At 41.4% G+C, this 26691-nt stretch overlaps 3 protein-coding genes across 3 annotated transcripts in view; 2 read left to right on the top strand and 1 right to left on the bottom strand.

Annotated features, from left to right (window-relative positions):
* rassf4a (Ras association domain family member 4a) overlaps positions 1-17049 on the top strand; it is a 28461-nt gene extending 11412 nt beyond the window's left edge. The window contains exons 3-11 of the mRNA XM_080781840.1: positions 515-590; positions 9171-9292; positions 11006-11091; positions 12194-12363; positions 12849-12950; positions 14293-14344; positions 14449-14570; positions 15721-15818; positions 16145-17049. Coding sequence (XP_080637966.1) covers positions 515-590; positions 9171-9292; positions 11006-11091; positions 12194-12363; positions 12849-12950; positions 14293-14344; positions 14449-14570; positions 15721-15818; positions 16145-16214 — 898 coding nt within the window. The 3' untranslated portion in view covers positions 16215-17049. The remainder of the gene's footprint in view (positions 1-514; positions 591-9170; positions 9293-11005; positions 11092-12193; positions 12364-12848; positions 12951-14292; positions 14345-14448; positions 14571-15720; positions 15819-16144) is intronic.
* Positions 4761-6542, bottom strand: LOC308328126 (uncharacterized protein). The gene is made up of 2 exons (XM_080781841.1): positions 6472-6542; positions 4761-5643 (listed from the first exon to the last, which is right to left on the bottom strand). Exon 2 carries the CDS (start codon positions 5640-5642, stop codon positions 5214-5216), a length of 429 nt encoding a protein of 142 aa, XP_080637967.1. The 5' UTR covers position 5643; positions 6472-6542; the 3' UTR covers positions 4761-5213.
* A 3462-nt stretch (positions 17050-20511) lies between the features above and the next one.
* On the top strand, positions 20512-25983 carry paox (polyamine oxidase). Its single transcript, XM_080781693.1, has 10 exons — positions 20512-20765; positions 21527-21703; positions 21929-22059; positions 22456-22643; positions 22910-23091; positions 23853-24022; positions 25023-25108; positions 25196-25308; positions 25405-25559; positions 25694-25983. The coding sequence occupies exons 1-10, from the start codon at positions 20543-20545 to the stop codon at positions 25835-25837; spliced, it is 1569 nt and encodes a 522-aa protein (XP_080637819.1). The 5' UTR covers positions 20512-20542; the 3' UTR covers positions 25838-25983.
* Positions 25984-26691: the final 708 nt, after the last annotated feature.

The following is a 26691-nucleotide window of genomic DNA, read 5'->3' as shown; positions in this document are numbered from 1 at the left end:
TTAATTTAATATTAAAAACTGGTTTAAAATGCATATTGTAGTTCCTTTTAAAGGTGGTGGGAAGGTGCAGGGGTTTAAAGTCACAAGTACTGTGCTATTTTTGAAAAATTGTGAAAATATTTATTTCAGAAAACTGGAGGATTTAGAAGATTGTTTTTAATTTCGAGGTCAGGCCTAAATGGGTTAATAATTAATATCAGCCCCACCTTTACCATCTTCATCTTCACAATGTAAAGTGATGAACACATTAAACACTTTCACCCTACTTTGGGCGTGTCATTATAGGCCGATTTCTGCTATTTGTTGTACATAAATGAAGTAGGTTTGTTTTTTGAGTACTCTTGTTACTTATACGTAACAAGAGTGCCGGTAGTCCTGCATTGTGGTGTTGGTACTTTCACTTAAGTCGCTGGTCAAAAATATCATATTTTCAACTAAAGAAAGAAAGGCAAGAGGGTGTTGGCAACTTGGCATCTGTGTAATCGATCCTTGGTGGTAATGTTTTCACATTCAGGTCTGACATTTTGTCACTGCTGAGAACCTACAACTGTTACCATGAAGGGAAGAACTTCCAGCTGAGGACGCGGGAGGTAAGACAATGTGGTTATCACCTGTCTGGAGAAAGCTACAGTCTATGGAGAACACGGTAGCTTTACAAACCGTTTCGTTAATAATTTACCACTATTTGTACATCAAATATCTGATCTGCATACAGTACAAGCTCACAACGGAGCTTGAACACTGTCTATTTTCACCGAATGTAGTTCTATTTCTGTAGAATGTTCGCCTATTATGAGTCTGACTTGGTTCACGAGACACAGGAGCTTGGCAATTATCCACATATGTGATCTTACTCGATAAACTACAGATGACACAGAAACCAGTTAAACCAGAACAGTTAAGCCACACATGCCAAACAAAGTTGTTATTGTAATCCTCCTTTTTTTATTTTCTTACTATGTTTTATAGACAGCATGTTCCTATAATATTTGGTAATTTCTTATCTTTGCCAATTTATTTTATTTGGAATCACAATGAGTCTGCACCCGTTGTATGAAATGTAATGCATGTAAACAGACTTGTTTTGACTTGCTATTAAGCACAGGTATCGTCATTATTCATCTTCACAGGCATGAAGCCTTCTGCTTGTTCACGAACGGGAGTCGGGACAAGTGCAGGTTAGGGACGAAGACAACAAAAAAAATCCCCGTCTCATTCCAGTTGAGTGAGCATGGGGAACATTTGGACATGTAGAATCCAGACATATACACTATGTGTCTGGCAAAGTAGTACCATATGTAGCTGTTGTGGTATACATGATGATGTTGGACAACTGTATGCAGGAGTGAGGTTATTTGTTTCACCCGTTATTCTCTGGCTTTTATGGTTGGGAGTTCCCCCTTAGGAATCTAAACAGGGCTGGGGGGGGGGGGGGGGTGTGTGTGTGTGTACGCGCCACACTGTGTCTCCTCTTCCATATGACTACTATATTAGCTCACTGACCCTGGGATTTTTCCACGAAATGGACACATTTTTGCGAGCAGGACAAGACTTGGACACACACACACACACACACGCACACAACCCAGAAAGCGAAACCAAAGCCGACCCAGAACATTGACCTTATGTGGCAGAATCTACAATGTCTGTAACAGATCAGTGTTTCCTAACCTCAGGTCCGGGTCAACGATCAGAAGAGGGAGGAGGGGGGGTGGTAGGGGGACATGGGGGACATGTTGCTCAAAATCATAACGTGCAATGGTCATATTGTCACATTTATTTAACGTTTATGCCCGATGAAGGTCTGAGTGACCGAAACGTTGTATCAATACATTTCTTCCATTACTCTTGATGCACTGTCCATCTCGGTAGGTGTGCAACAGGACTCTTTTTTTTTGTCATGGTCCTATCCAAAAATGCTCAAAATAAATTGTCTACGTTTTTCAAAAAGTAACAAAAAAAATATGAAAATAGCAGATCTACAAGCTCACACCGTGTAGTACGAGACATATAGGGCTTAAGTGGATAAAGGGTTGGAAGCCATTGGTCTAGTCACTCTAGTGGTTATGTGTACAATTAAAATATGATTTTACTCTGATTATAAATTAGTTTCAATTATATCTGCACATACTGTACAGTATATGGCCACACTGTTTGAGTAGAGCGGGATTGGCAACATTATTGTTTGATTTTGGGTGTCGACGGAACCACAGACGCATACAGTTTAACGCTGTTCCGGGTGAACTTGGTGGTTTTGTAAATCATTTGTATGTCTTAACGGCTTGGCATACGGACGTTATTTGAACAGTGGCGGTGCGTCCATAGGGGGCGCTGGTGCGCCGCACCACCATGCCCACCCCCTGAATAAAACGTGAATAAGAATGACTGAGAAACTAAATCTACAGCCTGTAATTTATTTAAAATTAGCAATCGAGAAACGTTAATATGATATAATATAAGTAGCCACTAACCAAAGGCAGTGTTTAAAAGTTGTAATATGCTGCCACGTTAGTATTATGCCTCCATGAAATGTCAAATGTTATTTACGTTGTATGACGTTTCTGATTGGTTAGTGTGTGTCACGTGTTGGTGCGCGTTCATCTGGAGCTCTCTATTCTCAGCACTGAAGAGTAATGCATTGCGGTACACATCTCTTCAATACAAACTATAGGAAGCCACTGGGTCGCGAAATATGTGCGATCCATGACGTTATTCACACCACAAAACACTTGGGGGCAGCATACACATTACAGCACAGTTTGACATAGGGTTTACAGCCACAACAACATACGCTAGAAAAACGAGGGATGAGACAGATGAATGGAGCCAGGTAAAGTCAATATAATAATAGTTTAATTCACTTGCATAATGGAAAAATAAGAGGAAAAATGTGTGAAATCACTGCAGAAAACACCATTTGAGAGAAGGACACTGCAAGAAAAAATAAGAATTAAAGAGCTGGGTCCAGACTGATGTAATCATCACAAATGTATGTACAAAAAGTAAAAATTAGGCCATAAGGTTGCAGAGTCATGGCTTTGAGGGTTCTTTTATAAGGACGTTTTGTTTATTTTTTTGTTAATGTTAAAGCCACTGTAGCAAGGTCATGTGGCTTTGAGCCATTGAACTTTTTTATGGCACTGGTCCTTCTGTCTCAGGTTTGTTTCTTTAACCCTATATGAACCTTTTGTTACATTTTGATGTATTTAATAAACCTTAGACAGGCTCCCTCAGTAGATATTTAATCTATGATACCTAGTGCATGTTTTCTTGATTTTGTTATAGCGCCCTCCCTAGGACAAATGTCACCGGCCGCCACTGTATTTGAATAGTCCTTCCTTCCATCTAACCTCATAAACCAGATAATGATGGCGTAGATTGCTGGGAGTTGACTCACCAGACCCTGTGGTCGTGAGAGAGGGACCGTATACAGTATTACTCAGCTGGGACACTGCTGGAATGTTATCATAATACACCACTTTCAACCTGCCATACCTCTATTTTGGGCATGTTCATTATAGATGGACATTTTCAAAATAAAGAAATCTCATCTTACATTCCCCACCCCCCCCCCCCCCCAAAATGTATCAAATCTTTTTAACCATAACATTTCTGCAAGCTCACAACGTGTCACATTCACGACACATTGTGAGCTTGTAGATTGTCTATTTTCGAATAGCCAAAGTATTACTGTAAATGCTAGTGCCCCTGCATGCTTTTCCCCTGTGCGAAATCTCGTTGCTGAACATAGCCACGCTACATGTTGTTTTGCAGAATATTCACCTACAACTAGGAAATGCCTAGAACAAGGATGCAACGGTTCAAGTTGTTAATTAACAACTTAAACCTTGATTAACCGTTTATAAGTGGTTAATCTTCTACATCAAAGAATCATGGGCTAAATGAGATGTATGCGGTTGAAGCTGAGTGGGTAAAACTGATGTTCAGACATGTTTGTTAGTGTAATCTGTCAGACTGTCTGCTTCTGTTTATTTTAGTAGCCAGTCTGTCAAACAGGTTCTTCTGAGTGAAAGTGGAAGAGGCCTGGGTAGTTAGACAGGCCACAAACATGTACAGTAAGTGTTATGCTCTTGTGATGATGCCTGGTGTTGTTTGTCTTCACACACAACGGATAAAACATTTAACACGAGGTTGTGTTTTTGTTTTGTTTCCATACAGTAATCTACTTGTACATTAATTCATGAATGTACAAGTAAAGCTCAATAGCCTGCGGCTGCATCCTTGTTGGAGGTTCCTGGTTAAAGGATTTATCCCCAGGCCCTCCAGTTTGGTGCCTTTCACGGTTTCTGCCGACTGCCGGTGTGAATGGGTGAATGCGATTAAATTGAGAAAGGTGTTATATCCTACTATAAATGCAGTTCATTATTACACTTGAGAATGGTGTGCTATTGACAACCTGATTGACAATACATGAGTATTTTTATATATTTATTGCTAATAATTAATTATGCATGTCAATTGCATTCCATTCTAATCCTATGTTGCTGTGGCCTGTGTGTAAGCTGAGCACTGCCTGTGGTAGGTCTAACAAGACCTATGCTCTATCTATAAATATCCATGCATGCAACTCCCTCTAGTGTTTAAGAGAATGTTAGTTTTATTTAGCTATTGTGCTGTTGTACCGCTTGCTACCAGCAGAGGGCACAGAAGTGCTTTGTCTTCAGCTGAAAGTTGTAATTTGTAGTATAGGTTACCAAAAATGCATTTGTCAAAGAGAAAATACAAAAAAGCAAAAGAAACACATTTTCATTTGTAGGTTTTATTATAAATTGTAGAAAAGTCAACATAGAATAGAGTTTGAGAATGTAAACATGATGACCTGAGTCAACCTGAGGTGTTAGAAATAAATATATCGTAAGCTCTCCAAGAGACTTGCTACATCGTTCTGTCGTCGTTCTGTCGCAGGATAGAATCGCACGATTCGGTATCGTCTGTACAGTGTATACTGGTTCTCAACATGGAGTCTTGGCTCCTTGAGTTGGTCCCCAGCTAAATGATCAACACAACAGGTTTGTAACTCATGGAACCTCACATTAAATTGGGGGTTCCAAGGAGTCCCCAGGAAAATGTGTTAAGCATCACAATCATTTTCAGATGGACCAAATAATATCAATGGAAAAGGTTTGGGTTACAGAACCAAACGATTCGATTGCCAGAGCTTCGCCTGCATATCCCATCATGCACCTTGTCCTTCAAGTCCTACTCTGTGACTGTCCAAACAGCCAGTCCACGGGGTCTCTTGCTCTGCCCCCCGTCAGTGAGAACTCCTCCTGAGTGGAGGATGAGGCGAGCCTGGGAGTCCTTAGTGTGCGGGGGGATCCGCGAGGCATCGATGCCGAGGCAGAGTGCTTCATTTGGGCCTTGGAAAAAAGCCGCGGCCTCTGGGTCCTTTGCAGCCGGACGGGGCCATAGCTTGCGGCCCCTGTGGGCCGGGCGAGTGCCTGGATGCTGCTCATGTAGTCCTCAAGGGTCTGGGTGCTCTGCAGAGACTGTGAGGAGGAGGAGGAGGAGGAGGAGGAGGAGGAGGGCAGGGCAGGGACCCCATGTGAAACGGAGTCCTCCAGGGTCTCTTTGATGGTGGGTAGGAGAACCAGGGGCAGGAGCAACTGTCTGCGCTTCATTCTGCAATGAGAAGGACTGTTGAGTTGGGTTGTTGTTGTTGTCACCATGCTGCTATAACATGTGGATTTCCTTCCCCACAGGGATAAGTAAAGGTCTGTCTCTAAATTAACTTTAAACAGTTATCTTATACCATTAAAATTATTTAAAAAAAACAGTTGTGTTAAGCCTCAAATGTAATTCATCAGCAGTAACATTTTACAACTTGTTAAGGCTATAGAGATTGTGTAGCTCCAGGTGATGTATAACTTTCACATCTCGCACAAGTCTTCACTTTATTTTTTAATTAAGTCAGTTATAATAATCTTAACCTTTTCCAGGCCAGGCTAGGTTATACTGCATATGAGAATACAAGGATTTGAGTACAGTACTGGATTTCCTGATAATTGCATACTGAACCAAATTAGACTTTTTGTTGTAAATTATTGTGATGAATATCATAATTGCATACTGAACCAAATTAGACTTTTTATTGTAAATTATTGTGATGAATATCATAATTGCATACTGAACCAAATTAGACTTTGTTGTAAATTATTGTGATTTAATATCATCATATATAAATATATATAAAATCCTCTTATCCATTCAAATCCTTAACTCATCCAATTGTAACTATGAGAGTGTACACGATGTAACCAAATGGACACTTTTTGTTTTGTTCTTTTTTACCTGCTGAATCCCACTGAGATGCAAGAGCCACTTAGGTTATTATTGTGTGTGTGTGTGTGTGTGTGTGTGTGTGTGTGTGTGTGTGTGTGTATATATATATATATATATATATATATATATATATATATATATATATATATATATAAGAAGCGTTCTCACCTTTAAGATGTTGGAGTCAGAAACACGCTGTGTGAGAGAGAGCGACGTTAACTAAGTCCAGTGAGCGAGCGAGAGTGAATGATGCTATTGCACACGTTACTGGGCTTTATATACACGCACACTGCACGGGAGAGATAAGAGGACCACGCTGTGGTACTAAATATAGTGCTGCTGACCTTGCTCTCTGTGTGTGTGTGTGTGTGTGTGTGTGTGTGTGTGTGTGTGAGTGTGTGAGAGCATGCGCGTGCGCGCTCACTGTATCTGTGTGTTCAGGAAATTCAGGAGTGGCTGGTTACAGAGGTTCAACTACTCTGAATGTTTATACTTCAGAAACAATGAGACCCTGAGAGCAGCCGCATGCACTCTGTCTCACACAACGTGCGTGCCCACACACACACGCACACTCCCATTTGAAAGGGTTATGTGATCAGAAAGCCAACACACTCCTGAAGTCTGAATGCATTAAATATTCTCTAGTCTACTTTTCTAAGTAGCAGGTTTAAAAGAGATGCAGTATAGGATACTTCATAGACAACACAGAACATCTGACATTTTGATATACACCGTTTCTGGGAATGTCCCAAGATGGCCAGATTCTGGTCTTGTGTGACTAAATAATTGAGTTAAATTATGAAGTCTACGATCTGTAAAGATCCTAGGCAATTTTTATTAGGGCTGCCATCAAAATGTGGGGTTACTAGATCCTAGAAGAGTGTAAGCTACTTAATAAGTGTAGCTGTGTAGCTCGAAAATGCATTTTGTTTAATTGGATTCACGAAAAACCTCCATCAGTGACTCGGTGGATGAATTGAACAAGGTGGACCCTCTTGTAAACGAGTGTAATGCTTAATTGGGTCGTCCACTCACAGTTAACAGTATTTGTATTGAGTTTGTGCTTGAAATGCACTGTAATTCTGCAAACTGTTAATACATATTTCAATCATCAATCAATCAGAGTACTTCCAATGGAAAGGCTCAGTGCCAAATTAAAAGACAATAACTTATGAATATATGGCAGCCGCTGATAGATTACTTGCCCAGGGATCTATCTACTCTGATTTATAAAGGAAGTGATTCATTGGATTGGAGATCCCCAGGTGTGTGTGTGTGTGTGTGTGTGTGTGTGTGTGTGTGTGTGTGTGTGTGTGTGTGTGTTTTTTTCTTCTAATGATTAACTGACTGTGTTGTATATCTATAGTTTATTTTTTTCTTAATTATGTGCTGCTTTCCTGTTTTTGTTTTGTTTTTAGTTTTTCTTGTCTTTTATTGTATTGTGCTTTTAATGTATACCTTTCTAGTTTGTCTTACTTTATTTGTATACATTTACGATTCATCTTTATGTAGAAATGTGAAAATTCAATAAATGTTATTTAAAAGAATAGCTTTCTTTCATGCAGTTCTTTGGTCTTGCCGTGGGGACTAAGTCAATATCATCTGTCATGAATGACTCGTATGATGTTTAAAAAAAGTGTGTGTGTGTGTGTGTGTGTGTGTGTGTGTGTGTGTGTGATGAAGAGAAACTTATTCAGGGAACTCATGTTTTGATGCTATGTTCTAACGGTTACGCAGTCTTGTAAGATTTATAAGGTGAGCAAAGTACAGCTGTGTATTCTCTGTTTAACACAAGAAATTCATGGGAAACCAATAAGTAGTGGAAGGGGTCAAATTCTAGGACCATGGATTGGACATACTAGGCTACAGCTCAGTGGAACAGATGAGGAAACCTAATCATGGATGGCCACAGCAGCACTCCTACCTGACAAATAGGAGACAAAGATGTCAAGGGCACGAAGAATAGAATGGTCAATAGTGTGAAAGGCTACACTTATAGGTCAAGCAGCATTAGAACTCATAAGGTAGTCATTCGAGGGCCTGAGGAGAGCAGTTTTAGTACTGTGCCTATCATGGAAACCAGACTGAAACTTGTTGAAAATGTAATTGACTAGGACATGTCGTAGTTGCTTAGAGCAGTGATTCTCAAACTTGCTTTTATTTCAAGTATCCCCATAACTCTGAGAGTGTCCAAATGGAACCAAATGGACAGTCAGAGTTACAGACCTGTAAGGTTCCATTTGGATTTTGGAACCCCCTCAAGGAACCCCTGGATCCCACTTTGAGAACCACTGACTTACAGACTTGCTTCCTCGAAGATAAAATGATACAGGGCTGTAATTACTGGGAATGAGTTTCCCCTAATCGCATTCTATTCTTAGACCAATGATATGGCACCGCCGTCTTCTAAATTTAGCTCTCCACAACGTGAAATAAAAATGGCCGCGTACGTGACCTGAAGCAGCCGTGTCTCTTTGGCTCATGGCCGCCTCGCTCTGAGACGTGACTACACCTCTGGGCAGCAGGGCGGGGCGGTCTGGCCTGGCTTTCTCCAAGATGAGAGGGCTCAACCCGGTGACTGTGAGCGACTGCTGTTGCACGTACACCTGATATTGAACTGATTTGTCCGGCTGCCAGCAGGATATCCTCTCTGACCTGTGTGTGTGTGTGTGTGTGTGTGTGTGTGTGTGTGTGTGTGTGTGTGTGTGTGTGTGTGTGTGTGTGTGTGTGTGTGTGTGTGTGTGTGTGTGTGTGTGTGTGTGTGTGTGTGTGTGTGTGTGTGTGTGTGTGTGTGTGTGTGTGTGTGTGTGTGTGTGTGTGTGTGTGTGTGTGTGTGTGTGTGTGTGTGTGTGTGTGTGCATGTGCAGGAGGACGGAGAGCTGACACTTGAAGGGTTACTGAACATCTACTGGGGTCTCCGGCGACCAATCAGGCTTCAGATGCAAGATGACAACGAAAGATTCCATCACTCCACCACTGGAGCCAATCGGTAGGCGATAGACTTTCATCATTGTGTACAAGTTGCAGGAACAACCACGCTCATAGTAACCAATGGGGCAGCTGTCTGCTTATCTCTCTGTTTCTTATACACGGTACTGTAAAGTGAGAGACCAAAATGATTTTCACGTCGTCTTGGGACCATATCTGTACATATCATTGTCTATTCACAGATTTCATTTATAAACTAAAATGCTGCTGGTCATTAACAAATAACATGTTGTAGAACTTACCTGAATAATTGATTGCATGGTTAAGTCATGGATGTTTGATTTTCTCTCACTATTTTCCTCTACCCTTTTCAAATCGATTAACCCATTCTGGACGGGAACCCCTTTTGGTGTTTTAACTGATTATGTTATACTTTAGCTACTTAAAAATAGCAGATCTACGAGCTTGTAGGTCTGCTATTTTTGAAAAATCGTGAAAATGCGGCACAAATCTGTGTGTGTGTGTGTGTGTGTGTGTGTGTGTGTGTGTGTGTGTGTGTGTGTGTGTGTGTGTATATGTATGTGTATATATATATATTAACATCGCTGCTCTACATGCTCACATCGCTGAACGTTTGCCCCCAGTATGAGAATGCTAAGATTCATGTGGATGTGGATCAAATGCAAAGTCAACATGACGCACATAAATAAATAAAGCATAATGATACATCGAGTTACCTTTCACAAGCAATGTGTCATGTCTCTGCGAGATGACATTCATGCTGTATACTGAGAATAATGTCCTTAAAAACACAAAACAAAACCACAGTACGCTTTGGAAGATTGTCAGCAGTAATGCCAGGTCGTACTCGAGTGTCTAAACAAATCCACAAGCTCACAGAACGTGGACAATGGGCACAGCAGAGACGGGGGGGGGGGGGGGGGGGCTCATGTTTTATTGCTGTGACATAACTGAAATAGCGGCGCATCCGTTTTTGGCCACAGTTGGCAGGATTCTTCCTTTTTGTCTTTGTGCGTGTAGTGCCTTTCTTTCCAAACATGCAGCCTTTATTAGTCACCTGGGGGCTCTGAACCAGTGACATGTGATTTCTTTAAAACCGCAACAGGAGCCATAGTTTTAATAGAAACCCAAGGTTTCTATTAAAACCCATTATAACTCATTATATTCAAATATTAGCCAAAAGGATGACATTTGATAGAATTGACCATTTAACTCCCTGCCATCCCAATTCTTGACATGTCATAATAATAGACCGACATTCTATGTAAAATAGCTGATCTACTCTACATGCTCACAGTCACAATGTGCAGCTGCAATGCATCGCATTGTGAGTTTATAGGAGGGGACCTAGGCTAGTATAGACCCCTGGGGGACTCCGGTCAACAGGGTTTAAGTGGTTTAAGAGGTTAAGTGGTTTAAGTCTGGTGTACAAAGAAGCTATACGCACACCAAAGTCCTTGTGGCGGTGCCGGCACGCGGGAGAGGGAGTGGTTTAAGACGTCTTATTTGACAGCAGTCTTAACAAAATCGTAACAGTATGTTCCAACAACGAAGTTAATTACAGATTGAGACATGCTTGTAAAGGAGCAATTTTCCATAAAACATAAATCCTAAATAATTATATACCTTTCCATGCTTGTGTTAATGTTATTGAAGGTACTTATGAAACAACTGTATTGCTTGCTTTATTGTCTTTGGAATAAGTAAATATTGAGGAGGAAGTGTAGCAACTTGACTATTCTAATTGATACAGGAATGAGAGATCTCCTGTCGCAAAGCAAGCAGCTGGAGAGTTTAACAATAATCTTCTGGCCAGAGAGACGGCTGCACTGCCAACTAGTAAGTACCGGTAGTACACTGTGTACACACACACACACAAACACAAACCAAAACACATGTAAGATAATGTCCTGTGTGACTGTCCATGGCAAACATGGCCACAGGACATGCAGGCATGTGCACACCCACACAGACACAGCAGAGATTACCGCGTTAGAAGCGCGAGGCTCAGCAGTTCCAGAGGAAAACCTTCACCTCACGTGTAAAGTGCAGCTCATCACAAGAGACCAGCGTGAATCAGATTAGTGATGGTGGAACACACCGGTACCCACGAGGCAGAAGTACACCGACATGCCATTACGATAATGAAAAGACATTAATCCAACAACAAACGTGTCTTAAAAGCCCAAGCCACACCAAAGGGTCGGGTTGGGACAAAACGTTTTTTTAAGGTAGACCACACCACACCAATGCAACTCATTGGAACTCAATGAGTTGCATTGGTGTGTTTTACCTTAAAAGCGGTTTTGTCCCAACCTGAACCTTTGGTGTGGCTTGGGCTTAAGAATCTAAATAAAAGCATTATACATCAATCCGACCACGTTCATGTCCTCAAAATGCAGACGTTTTTTCTTTCTATTTCAGCTACTACTACTTTTTGTCATGGATTAAAAAAAAGTGGCAATCTTAGTTTAGTGAATAAAAGTTCTGTATGGTGAAGTTATGTAAATACAATATAACCAGTACATGTGCAGTGGTGGGAGGTGGTTGACAAGACCATTACAGGATGTGTAATAGTTGTTTATTTCAAAATTGGCCTGAGACTTCTGGAGAGCACATGTGGAAGTAAATGTAATTATCCCATCTCTTTTGTAGGCTACAGTGTTTGTATTTGCTGATGTGTCACTGTGCTATTTTGTTAGGCCGCTATGTTGATGAATTGAATGCATACTGCAGGACCACAATGGAAACAAGTTTACCCTTAATGTCTTACTGTACCACAACCTCAATCAGTCAATCAGAAAGGCATTAACAGTTGCCATTAGCTTGGGAGACGACATTAAGCGTGCAGAATGCAGATTTAGTCGCAACTGTTGGGGTGTGTGTGTGTGTGTGTGTGTGTGTGTGTGTGACTGTGTGTGTGCGTGTGCGTGCGTGGTAGGCACCGTGGGGAGCCAGGAGGAAGAGGAGGAGGCCCCACAGCTCTTGAGGACCAGGAGCGATGCCTCCTTCATGGGGGTTCAGAGGAGGCCTAAAACCCACAGTACCAGGGACCTGCAGCGCCTCCGTGCTCACCGCTTCTCCATCAACGGACATTTTTACAACCACAAGGTAACGCGTGTAAGCGCGTACAATACATGCACATGCGCACACATTTGAACGTATCCCGTTGTTGACATAGCTCCAGGTGCAGAGAGCCAGTGGTTTCCTGTGAGGGGTGTGTCTGCACAGTCGCTGAGTGCTGCACAATAGCACTGTTGGACGCTCTCTTTGCGCGCACGCGCGCGTGTGTGTGTGCGAGCGCGTGCACCTTGCATGTTGCCACTGTTGTATTGTATGTGCACACTGTCACACAAACGCACACATAAATTCCACATGTGCACACACACACACACACACACTCGCACACATTCCACATGCACTCGCACGCAGCTGTGCTGTGGAAAAGCTTCCATTTTGCAGGCCCTGCAGGTATTTCCTTCCTCGATGTCTTCAGCTTCCTGTTCTAAATGTGTGTTCTTCTGCCTGGAGATGAACAGAAACGGCATGGTGTTCTTTCCTAAAGCTTCCCCCATCTTCCCCCTTCCTGTCCCCAGACGTCCGTGTTCACTCCGGCCTACGGCTCGGTCACCAACGTGCGGGTCTGCAGCTCCATGACCACCATACAGGTCCTCAACCTGCTGCTCCACAAGTTCAGGGTAAGAGACGAGGCCAGTGGACAAAGCACTCGACCCCAGTAGTAAGTAGCCTTGCCGAGCCATGAGGCCCATAGGGCAGGAGCCTATCTCCTGTTTCTGTAGCGTGAGGCAGCTTGATGTACAAGTACACCCCCTGGACATGACGCTAGTACTGTATGTCGCAGGGACTTACCCCCAATCCAACCCTTGATGCTGAGTGTCAAGCAGGGAGGCATTGGGTCCATTGAGTCTTTGGTATGACCCGGCCGGGGATTGAACCCCAACCTCCCAGTCTCAGGGCGGACACTCTACCCACAAGGCCACTGAGCTGGTGTACTCGACCCCAGTGCTTTGAGTCAAAGTATAGATACTGCAAATCAAAAAAGAACTCGTCTCCAATTTCTCCATATTATAACTTTTTGGTTTATTGTAACTTTTTGGTTTATTTTGTAAATTAACAGCCCTATACTTGATCATACTACAGCGTCACTGTATTATTATTTTTAATACTGTATACTTTAAAAGTATTATGCTCTTAAAAATACTTGAGTATTCAAAGTACAAATTCCAAACTAGATTGTCTTTTTTAATATCATTGCATTGCCGTCTTGAAATTCTGACATTTTCCAGAAAATGTCAATATTAGTAGTACAGTACTGGAGTAAATGTTCTTAGTCACTGTCCACCACTGGAAAGGGGTCAAGTGCTACAGCAGATGACTGGTCAACCATGTGATAGAAAACGCCCTCTGTTCCAGTAGCGCTCGACACCTGTGTTTCATGTCTCCCACTCTCTGTCCTCCCTTTCCTGTCCTATCATACAAGCAAAACATTAAAAACAATGAGCTCAAATAAAAAATAAATCCTCTCTTAAATTGTCATTTGCTGTAACCAGTATATCCACTTGTTCATAGCATACTGTTAGGTAGATAGCATGCTGTTTACCTTGTAACTTAGTTTCATGGATTGATTGAATGATTGTTCCGTTGACAAAGAACAGATATGTCTGTCAAAAGGATAAAAAACACAAACGCTCAAGAGAATATTTCCATTGTGGTCTTTTGTGTGTGTGTATTGTGTAAACTGAGTGCCACATGTATTTATTTTTCTTCTAACCACTTTTTAATAGACCAAGTATTTAGATTTAGATCACCAGACCCCACATTGAGAACCCGTGTATAACTCTTGGTTCCGTTTGTACACTCTCAGAGTTACAGCCCTCCATATCGGTGCATTTGGTTCCTAACATCAATAATTACGCTGAGGACCCCTTGGAACCACCTCAAGGAGCCCTGGGGTTCCCCGGACCCCACTTTGAGAACCACTGTGCTAAACGACAACATTCTGTCTGTGTCTCAATCAAGGTGGAGAATAAATCGGATGAGTTTGTCCTCTATATGGTGCACGAGTCTGGCGGTGAGTCCAAAGTTCTGCTCGGATTTGTTTGTCGCTAGAGTTTTTCAGCCGCCGCGTGAATTTGTTCTCAGCTGTGGCTTTTCTTTGATCTCTGACGGCGGTAGAGAGGACCAGACTGAGGGACGGGGAGTACCCCCTGGTGACCCGAGTGCTCTACGGACCCTGTGAGAAAGTCTCCAAGATCTTCGTTATGGAGTCAGACCTGGGAGAAGAGGTCACATATGACGTAAGTCGGTGCTCCTCAAAGTGGGGACTCCCAGGGGAGCTTGAATGTTTTATTATTTTGATTTGTATTATTATTATTATCATTATTATTATTACTAGAGTGGTGCCCGTGGGGCAAGGCCTACTTGGAGCGATGCAAGTTCTTTATCAGGCATGCCCAGATGTGCAGTCTATGCAGATGTCGGAACATAATTGTGATGTCATAACAGGCCAGCTCTAGGGGTGATCAGATGTGATCAATAGACTATTTGGGCCGTGTCCAGAGCCTCTAGAGTGGTGCCCGTTGGGCACTGGCCTACTTGGAATGAAGTTGAAAATGTATGCCCCACACATGTCTGTGTCCCTTTTTATGCCCATATACTTCTTTGTCAGAGACTATGCAGCTGTCAGAATGATGTCCGAACTGGCCAGCTCCAGATATGAGAGACAGAGCTTGGTGCATTTATAGTTATTTTATTAATTTGTTTGAAAAATAAATAAATGAAATGGGCCCCCTGGCGGCCCCCACTTTGAAAGCCTGTGTTATTTGCCTAGCTAGCCAGCTGTCTTTCCGTGGGTCTATATTTGTCCCATAGTCCCCAACATGGAAAGAATGACACAATGGACCAATGATAGACCTTTGGGCTAATTTTAGCAATCTGAGAAAAGATATCCTGTGTGGGGACTGATGTAACTAACAATGGGCCTTAGCCACCTGACATAACAAAACATGTTAATGACAAAACAGTCTTGATGCTGGAGGAAGAAGTATTATCTGGGGTCATTCTCATAGACAGTAGTGGACAGTAACCAGAACCACATACATTTACTTGCGTACTTGTACTAGGCTACATCTTTTAAATATCTGTAGGCTACTTTACTTTAGTATTTGTAATGTATATTTCAAAATTCTGGACAGTTGTGACCTTCACTCCACTAGTACATTTCGAATAGTTATTTTTAAAAGCAAATACTCCAGTACTCAAATATAAATTTGACAGAGCAACTTTCACTTGTAGTCACACTGTAGTTGAGTAATATTTGACAAAGAGAACCTACACTGTGACTCGGGGGTATTTTGTCCACCACTGCTCATAGAAGAGTATAAGACTGAATACCTCTCACTGGCGTGACATCTTTAGTTGATGCTTTGTTACTTTGTCACTCCCCAGGTTGCCCAGTACATCAAGTTTGAGATTCCAGTTTTAGACAGCTTTGTAGAGAAACTGCAAGAAGAGGAGGAACGTGAAGTGTCCAAACTAACCAAAAAGTAAGTGCTTCTCTCATTCCTCTGGAACACACACAAGCCAATGCCTACAATATGTCAATATGTCTCTCTGCTGGCCTTAACGCTACGATCCGGGACTTATTTTAATGAACAAAGCATTATTTTAACCAATCTGTAGTGGTGGGAGGTGGTCTCCTAGTCTTCCATTGAGAACTTTAGTCACCAGGATGACAATGACAATATCATTAAAGTTATTTATTTTGAAGCAGACGACACAGCGGATTGCACACTTGGGTGCGCTGCCATCTTTATTGTTGACACACACAGAGCCAGAGAGACTAATACTTAGTCTTGTCTATCCTCTGCAGGTACAGTGCACTGAAGTCCATGATTCTACATCAACTTGAGGGTAGAGACAACACCAGTGAGAGAGTCTGACTGTGAGTGTGTGTGTGTGTTGTGTGTGTGTGTGTGTGTGTGTGTGTGTGTGTGTGTGTGTGTGTGTGTGTGTGTGTGTGTGTGTGCAGGCATGTGCACACAATAAGCAGGGTGCGAGAGAAGAAGAGAGGTTTGTGTGTGCGGCTGTGCGTGTACTGTATTAGAGAGGGAGGGTGGGAGGTCCGCAAGAGTAGGAGTGAGCATGAAAACTAGTTTCTGCTTCATTGTAGTAACATTGTCACTCACTGATGTTCAACTACAACATGACAAGGTGTTGTTTTGGGGAGTAACACTATTATGATAAAGTATATAAATGAGGTGTAACCATGCAGGGCAGGCTGATGATTGTTTAACTACACAGTAGGACAGTGGTTCTCAACCTGTGGGTCGATACCCCAAGGTTTTTTGTGGGGGTCCCGAATTCAATTTAATAACTTTTAAGACCTTTTTAATATACTTAAAAAAAGAGGGGCAACTATTGTGAAAATAGATGATCTACAAGCTTGTAGATCAGGGGGTCGCAGCCTGAAAAGGTTGAGAACCACTGCAATAGAATACAGTAGAGAATACAGTAGAGAATGTTGATGCAATTAATAAAGGCTGCAATAGAACCATATGATAATTATGATATACCAATGTGCTTCTACTTTCAGAACGATATGAGCTTACAATTTGTATACGTGCTGTTTAGTTTACCAAGTGTTTTTATTGCTTTATATCCTAATGTATTAATGTTTTGTATAGAATATATCCTTCACGACAGGCTGTTACTCCTCCAATATTTGTACTTGTTTGGATGTTTTTTGGCAATGTTTTTCTATGTAATAAATACATTTATCCAGTCTGGGTCACGGGTGTGTCAGTGCTGCAACAATTGTTGCCCGACGTTGTTCGTGCAACTTTTCAAATGAAAAAAATAACCTGTGTTCCTGTTCCATTGGATCCAATGTAGTTATAATATTTAGTCACAAGCTCTTTTATTTTATTTTTTATGCCTTTATTATTGATAATAGGACAGTAGGCTGACAGTAAATGGGGAGTGACAAGCAGCAAAGACCTTCGGGATCGTAGCGTTCTGGTCAACTAGGCCCTAGTTGACCAGAACGCTGCGTCAGAGATCTGGACCACACAAGCCACAAATAAATTATAATTATAATTATATATATAACATATATATATATACACACACACACACACACACATTTTATTAAACCCACATACATACGTACCGCTACTGTTGTGCAACACTGTTGAAGGATGATATTTGGAAATTTACAAAAAATCATAAAAAGTTGAAACATGACGTACCGTACAATCGAATCATTAGTGATCATTTAACACAAGTGTCCCAATAGGACCAAATGTCAAATGGAACACTGGGAATTTATTGTACTGTAACACAACTCATATTGTTCCTGCTGCTAACAAAACAGCCATCTTTAGTATTTCCTTTTCAGTTTCAGCATTGTTCTCTTAACTGAGTGACCGTCTTGGCCAGCAAGTTCCCATGAGAGAGAGAGAGAGAGAGAGAGAGAGTGTGTGTGTGTGTGTGTGAACCCGAACCCATGAATCCAGATAACACAATGGCAGTATCCTGAGAGATGGGGGTCTCCTTTCCCACAGTTCCACAGCAGTTCTAGTAAGATTCACTGCTAGTCCTAGAATAGCATCAACATAATTATCATCACAAACTTAAGCCTTTTATTTGTTTGTCTGGCCCTGCAGATTGGATACACAGATATTAACATACATCTTAATAGTTTGAAATGGTATTTAAAAAAGCAGGGTTTGTAACCCAATCCCTTATGGTTGTGTGGAGTCCCTCAGGGCTCTATACTAGTATATTTTCTGTTATTGTGGGGTAAGCTTTTGCCGAAAATAGCCGATCAACAAGCTCAAAATGCGATTGGAACAAACTCCCACTGTACCTTCGACAGGCAGCCTCTGTAGACATTTTTAAAGCACAGCTCAAGACCCACTTCTACACTCTTGCTTTTAATTGATCTTTTAATTTAAACATCAGCACCAGACACTTCATTCAGGAGTGGTGGATATTAGAACCTGTATCTTCACTATTGTTTAATTAAAAACATTTTAACCACATCAGTGGCCATTTAGCAGTTTTTTCACTATTATGCTTTCAACTACTGTACGTGCCCTTATCGGCTGGGAGGTGTATTGCACTGTGATTACATTATAACTCTACAGGGACATTTTTCGTTCTACAAGTGATTCTCCCTTTGACTTTCTTTCCTTTTTTACCTGTTTGAGGATGCAAAAAATCATGGCGTTGCAATTAAGGCAGAAGTTACCTGATTATCATTTTTAACTAGTTTGTCTATTAGGTTCTGTTTGTTTGCAAGAGTAGAAAAGGTTTTACCTATAGATGCGACACTGGAGAGTGCCAATTGCTTTTTAACTGTAGGCCTATGGCAATGTTTAATGTTGAGAAATAGGAGAAAATGTGTTAGACAAAACTATTCTTTGACGTGTTGAGAGAAAATTAAAGTCAAAGGGAGAATCACTTGTAGAACGAAAAAAATAGTCTATCTCCTTAAATGTCCCTGTGGCTTTTGCCATGTAGGAAAAACTAAAAGAGAATTAAGAACCAGAATCACTGAACATAAAAGTAATATCAGATCAAAAGATGAAAAATCCATCATACACTTTAACAGTACTGGACATGATATATGTACCCTGAGGTTTCAACTCAAGGCATAGAATATATTTACCCCTTAAAGAGAGGTGGGGACAGAGACCGGTTATTAATGCAACGTGAAACATTTTGGAGTGTTAAACTGTTTTCTATGATTATGCTTTTTGTAAAATAGGCTACTTATAAAATATTGAGGGTTTAAGTATTTAAAACTGAAAACCCACATTTAACATGAATTCAATATGTAGTGGGGATCCTAGCTCTGGTCCATATACAGTAGCTCTAATGCGTTGCATTTAGAAACGCATTAGAGCTATGGACCAGAGCTATGGGGATCCTTGCTTCATCTCTCTCTCAGCTAAGGGGTCCTTGACCTGAAAAACACTGCAGACCCCCTGGCCTGCTCACTGCTTTAAAGTGCTGGTAGCCACCTGCTAAACATGTTGCGCAGAACATTTACAAAATACATCTTTATGTCTTGGTCTTTAATTGCAACTCAGCCAGCAGAGGGTTCCACAATATGGAAACAGACTATTGTGAGTCCTGTTGCTAAGAACAATTACCCAGATGTCCTGAATGGTAAATGGTGCATTTATATAGCGCCTTTATCCAAGGCATTCACACACACATTCATACACCGATGGCACCGATGTCACCAACCAGCACATCAGGAGCAATTCGGGGTTCAGTGTCTTAATTGCTCAAGGACACTTCGACACTAACTCTGGGGGAGCCCGGGTTCAAGCTGGCAACCTTGCGGTTACCATCCAGCCACTCTACCCCTGAGCCACCGCCACCCCTGAATGACAACAGGCCCTGCAGTTGCCATGACCTCCCTAATCATAAAGTCAAACTGTAATAACAGAAACTTCTGGAGTCTGGACAAAACCCAACATCTACAGTAGGCCTGGCTGGGCAGGGTGTACACAGGAAGCAACTGCCATATTGCTTGAGCTTTTTCCCAAACACCTAGTAAGTGGATAATAAATAAACTCTCTAATTACTTGGCTGACTCTAGGGTCAAATTAAGAAGACAAAGGGCCTCCTCAAAATGACCACACAATATTTTCATCCTTTAAATGGAAATCAAACAAAGCATACATGCAATGTAATAATGCCTAACAACTGCAGGGCACTGTACAATGTACAGTGTGATGTACACTGTACATCACATGATTCAGAGCTAAATGACAATGTTGCTTTTAGAATTAGTGATTTGTATTAAGTACCGGTACAGTCCGGTAGGCTTACTATTGATATCCGCAAGATGGCGCCATACAGCTACCGGTATCTTATACTGTATAAAATAGCGCGCGCGCGCGCGCGCGCGCACACACACACACACACACACACACACACACACACACACACACACACACACACACACACACACACACACACACACACACAGACACGACCCAACTGGTTAAATGAAGGAGACATAATTGATCAGTATATAAATTATAAATTGGTCACTGAAAACGTTTACGTTTGAACTTTTAAATGTATTTTATTTATTTTATTTATTTTATTATTTTTACTATTTTTCCTTAATTCAAATGTCAAAATCCACAAGAGGAGTGGCTAAACTAGTTAGAGGCGGAACTAAAAAACATTACTTGTTGTTGTAGGGTGGTGGACTGAAGTGAACTCCAAGTGCATCAGGAAGTGTATGTATTATTGCAGAGTATGGTGTAATTTGGGAATATTTCGTATTAAGCGCGTGATAAGAGCCATGGCGTTGCAACCGGGTCTGGACACTCGGATCATAATAATCGGCTGTGGTATATCTGGGATCGGAGCGGCGCAAAAACTTGTTAAACATGGATTTAGGAATGTTCGGATCCTCGAAGCAACGGCGAGGAGTGGAGGACGAGTCAAAACGGGACGAATGGGTGAGTGACAGCGACTGTAAACTTAGCTCTGGTCCATAGCTCTAATGCGTTTCATTTGCGCAGGGCAGAATCGTAGAAGCAGTAGAAGGCTATGGACCAGAGCTACTGTAAACTTAGACCTGCTGTTTCTGTCTGAGTATAAACGATAGCCCCATGTGGAACTCTCGACTCTCGTAGGTCCGAGCTGGTTCCATATGTAGACCTAGAATGCCTGTGATCATTTAATTATACTTCGTAAAATTTACGAAGTATAATTAAATGATCACAGGCATTCTAGGTCTAGTTCCATATGGGGCTAGAGAGAGTGTCAGTAGCCTTGGATCATCAAGAGTAAGATGAATGAAGTATTTCATCTAGTCTGACTTTTACTTCAGTCAGACTCAATAATAAAATACATCTAACCAAGGCAGATAGTCAGAGTCAGATTTTATATTTTTCAGTGATATACATTTTGTGACTTATTCTATATTTGCATTATTCTGATTAACATCTACGAGAGTCTAAATATTAGGCTAGATCACAGTCGTGCCATACATTTAACGCTGCCAGTGCCCTCCCTTGATAGTAGCCTAGTATTTTGCACATTCTCCAGCAGGGAAAATTTGTAATTCCTTATGTCATTCATTGATTGTTTTATTTTAGGCACATGCCCCTGAAACAAAATGTCTAACTCTGAGGCAGGTATTTTGTAAAAAATATTACTTCTGTTTATGTGCTTTTTTTTAATACCATCTCTTCCCTTATTGTTTATTTTTCTGTAGGCAACAATATCATTGAGATAGGTGCAAACTGGATTCATGGACCAAGTGAGGAGAACCCAGTGTTCCGTCTTGCCCGTCAGTATGATCTCCTGGAACCAGAAGCTCTGACCCCAGAAAACCAGGCGATGGAAATCAAAGGACATCCTCCCTGGCTCTCCAACTGGTTCAGCAGTTCAGGTCACACATTAACATTTCATCATACACACTCTGGATGTCACAAGCCCTATTCAAGGCTGTCCTCTCTGTTTACTGTTATCTTTATGAGTTTTATGTAATGGTAAACTACAGTAGTAGGTAGGATAGGTCACTACTTAATGCCTGTCTGTCATCATGATACAATGTGCTTGGTCTGAACATAAATTCCAGATTATAATTCTGTGTGTTATCCTGTGTTATATGCAGGTAAGAAGCTGAGTTATGAAGACACATATCCTGCGGTGGGAATGTTTAATGACCTGCTGGATGAAAGTGGGGACTGTAATGATAAGGGAGAAGAACCATGGCCCAGTGTGGGAGATTTTATTCGGACACAGGTACATTTTGGCATTTTGATAAAAGACCCACTGGTGCATGGGGTGTATACAGTATATGCCTTTCACAGGAATTTAGCAAACTATGCCACCATTATATTCTTTGGCTCTGCTTTGACTGGATGAACGTGACATACATGCACTTGCAGCCAATCTGCAACCAATTACGTACACCACACCTGGCCAACTCAGTCGACACGCAAGTCACTGGCTGCTTAGCTCGGGCACTTGCTCTCGTCTCTTCGCGAGAGAGACGTGAAAATGACAGAGATGAGGCCTCAGAATCATTTGCCAAATTTGCTGGTGCAAAAAGTATACATGGCCGGTGATTATAAGAGCTCCTTTTGATATTAAGCCATAATGTGTGCATGAAATACATGTTCTGATGTGTACGTGTAGGCATCACAGCGAGCAGCAGAGCAGTGGGCAGATGAAGATGCCTCCACTAGGGCCATGAGACTGTGTCTGATGAGTACCCTGATGAAGGTGGAGTGCTGTGTCAATGGCACACACTCCATGGACGAGGTGGGGCTGGGGGCTTTTGGGATGTACAAGAGTATGCCTGGTCTTGACTGCACATTCCCAAAGTTAGTACCCCTGCTGTACCATGTTTGCACACAAACATTTATGATGACATTGTGCATTGATAACCACACATTTTTTGGGTCTGTTTATGAGCACAACCAGCCATTTAAAAATTATTGCATCTTATAATTGTGTTATGGACACGCTGATAATCTCTGTTTATAGAATGGGTGAATGGGTGAATATATGTTCGGATGTCCACACACAGAATGATGCCGTTACAGATGTCTTTCTCTTTAAAAATGTAAGAACTTTATTTCCCTTACAGAGGCTATGAAGGTGTAGTCAAGAACTTGATGTCAGAGCTCCCCGGAGGGATAACGTCTTACAGGCGACCTGTGCACTGCGTTCACTGGAATAGCACAGCGAAAGGAGAACGCCCTGTGACCGTTGAGTGTGACGATGGAGAAAGGATCACTGCTGACCATGTTATTGTTACCGTGCCTCTGGGTAAACTTGTGCACCTAGATTTAATACGATTTTGTAATATCGATGTGCCATGGCAAAAAGGTTGGCAAAAGGGCCTTTCTGAGGGGAGTTTGCATGTTCTCCCCTTGTCCCATAGGGTAGGTACCCTCACAAATATATGCAGTAATCCTTGTCTTTATACTGCCTCCCCCTGGCCAGCCTGATGGAGGGGAAAGGAACTGGTTGGAATAACGTGTTCCACGCGCTACGTCCAACTGGGGAAACTCCCCCTGTCAGGTGAAAAGAAGCGGCTTGGACTCCTCATGCATAAAAGGAAGCATGAGGTCAGTCCGTTGCTCTCCCCAGGTTGGCCGAGGGAGTGTAGCACTCAGGATTACATTAGACAATTGACACTGGGGGGAAATAATGGGTTACAAAAATTGTAGGATAAAAAAGAAAATCGATGTGCCATTTTTCACCAGAGCACTTGGAAATGTCAAATCAAGTGAGCCAACAGAATACATGTGTCAGACGGTTGTCTATGACAGTATGTTTACATTTGAAAGCTATGCAGACACATACACCACACAGTTGGTTTCCCATTGATATAGACTTGTGCACAGCACCAAGGTTCAGTGTCAGATCATTCTTCATCATATATTCAGGCATCTACTGTTACAGTATATATGACATCTCAGTTCAAAGTTCAGAGTTTAGTTGTTGGGCAACCTAACAACAGTAACTCGGCTCTTGTGGACTCCTGTGGGGTTGACCTGAATTGAACTATGTTTCTATTCTATCAGGATACCTAAAGAAACACCATTCAACTCTGTTCAGTCCTGCTCTGCCTTTACACAAGCTGCATTCTGTCCAGAGGATGGGTTTTGGAACCAACAACAAAATCTACGTGGAGTTTGATTCTCCATGGTGGGATGAAGACTGTGAGGTCATCTACCTCCTGTGGGAGGATGAGGTGTGCATTAGTGTAACAATGAACACAGACAAGTACACAATGTTGATGGGCTCTCATTAACCTTAAACATTATACTTTAACGTTCTGGACCTTAAAGGACAACTTTAGTTTTTTTCAACCAACGTTATTAGAGAAAGTAAAAGATGAGTGTTTTTCATTTGCAGCTTTCTTTCGTTTTAGGGACTTTAGCTGTTTTTGACAGAGTGCGGGGGCATTCGAGCATGGGGCTAAATATGTATTTCTTTACAACATTTTATAGCGATTTATTTTTTAATTATTTACTATAGTCCTAATAAACCCCAGGAAATTTCATCTGGCCACAAAAGATCACGAGTTCTACTGAATGTGTCAAACTGACATATTGAGCCTATGACACAGTGCTTCCCCCAGTAGGCTACCTTCACATTCGAGTAGATCCTGTGATTTTTTTGTGGCCAGATGTAATTTCCTGGGGTTTATTAGGACTATAGTAAATAATAAATCGCCATAATACTTTGTAAAAAAATACATATTTAGCCCCATGCTCGAATGCCCCTGCCCCCCTATCAAAAACAGCTAAAATCCCTAAAATGGAAGAAAGCAGCAAATTAAAAAAAATAACACTCATCTTTTACTTTCTCTAATAACAACCTAAAACATGAACGTTGAAAATAAACTAAAGTTGTCCTTTAACCACTTTCTACCTGGTGTTCCTATTTTGGTCATGCCCATTATAGGTTACAAATACAATTTAGGCATTTAGCCGACTCGCATAATCCAGAGCGATTTACAGTAAGCAATAACAAAACATGTTAATACATCATCATATACATAATGAAGGTTACAAGATTTCCCAAAATGATTTTTATTTTAAAGGATTTTCAAAAACGGGGAGTTTGTAATTTGGTTGTTTTCACTATTAGGCATACGGCAAAGTATGAGCACATAGATTGGATTAGATTTTTACTGATTTCACACATGAATATATATGAACATAAATACCCATTCTAACTTCTTCCAGGTGGATATGGTTGATCAGGTGCCAGATCTACAAAGGTCTTGGATAAAGAAGCTATTTGGTTTCACGGTGCTCAAGCCCACAGAAAGGTAACATAATTTCCTCCTTAAGAAATTATGCACAGACAGAAAAATGTAATCCCTAATGTTATTATTATTATTTTTTTCTCCACTCAGGTATGGCCATGTTCTGTGTGGTTGGATTGCTGGACATGAGTCAGAATATATGGAGACGCTGTCTGAACAGGAGGTCACCCACTCCGTCACACAACTCATCCGCAGGTTCACAGGTGAGCCTTAACATCTTATGCCCGATTTGTGTTGAGTTTTTAACTGGCTGTGTGCATTTAGGACGATACAGTTTGTTTAAAAATGGTGTGTTTTAGGAAATCCCATCCTCACCCCGAGGAGTGTCCTGCGCTCCCAATGGTTCCATGACCCCTGGACCTGTGGCTCCTACACTTACCCAGGAACCCGCTGCTCTGAGCAGGACCTGCAGAATCTGGCAGAACCCCTCCCCGCAAAGGGGGCTGATTCTCAGGTACACACACACACACACACACACACACACACACACACACACACACACACACACACACACACACACACACACACGTTAAATGCTATGTAATGCAGCAATATTGTTTAAGTATTTTCTCTGTTGTTGTGCATCAGCCTCCATTCCAGGTGTTGTTTGCTGGAGAGGCCACTCATCCATGCTACTTCTCCACTGTCCATGGAGCACTGCTATCTGGCTGGAGAGAAGCTGACAGGCTCATCTCTCACTACTCTTCCATCAAGCCCAAGTCAAAGCTATAAACAAAGCAACTCACTGTACTTAAATAATTCTTGTAATGTCTTGTCTAATCCAGGGGTGCCCAAAAGGTAGATCGCGATCTATCAAGAGATCAGAAAGGATGTGCAGGTAGACCCGAGACCACATGACTATGCCCCTAAAAAATATATATATATATATATATATATATATATATATATATATATATATATAATATTTAAAGCAATGCATCTGCCATTTGAATTAACGTGACTTGATTGATTGGCATCAAACAGGGCCTGTCAACTCAAACCCACAATGCAATATTGTTCTTTCAAGAGTGTTGCGCCCAAACGTCACTAGCATTATATTTGAAAAAAAAGGAAAGAAAAACTACAAATTTCATTTCCCCCCCCTCTATTTCCCATTCCATGTGCGTTTGTCTAATATGTAACGACATTGCCGCTATTCCAAAGCCCCATCAGGTACATTTTTTAACTATTTTCAGCAATGGGATAATGTTTTTGGCGGGTAGATCTTGTTCAGGAGGTCATTTTGAAAGTAGCTCTCAAATCAAAAAAGTGTGGGCACCCCTGTCCCTGGTCTAATCACTTGGCCCTGTTGTAGTTTGACAAATTAATTGTTCATGGCATTTCATGCCAATCTTGCACTAAAGTAAGTTGCTCTGCATTGCATTGCATTTGCATTGAAAAAGGTTTTGAGATGTTTAAAGAGAAAATAATATATTTTTTGTAAAGTGCAATGTTTGTGTTTTATAATGTGCAATAATCCAAAAGTGTTCAGATTAAATTGCAGTTTTGTAATCGAAGGAAAGGATTATTGTTAAAAAGCCATGTAATTTGTATATTGTATTGAATGACTTTCAGATTAATCTGAC

The sequence above is a fragment of the Protomyctophum bolini genome, assembly GCF_963924005.1.
Source record: "Protomyctophum bolini genome assembly, chromosome: 14".
Lineage (NCBI taxonomy): Eukaryota > Metazoa > Chordata > Actinopteri > Myctophiformes > Myctophidae > Protomyctophum > Protomyctophum bolini.
The sequence above is the reverse complement of the archived record's forward strand: the minus strand, read 5'-3'. Positions and strand labels throughout refer to the sequence as shown.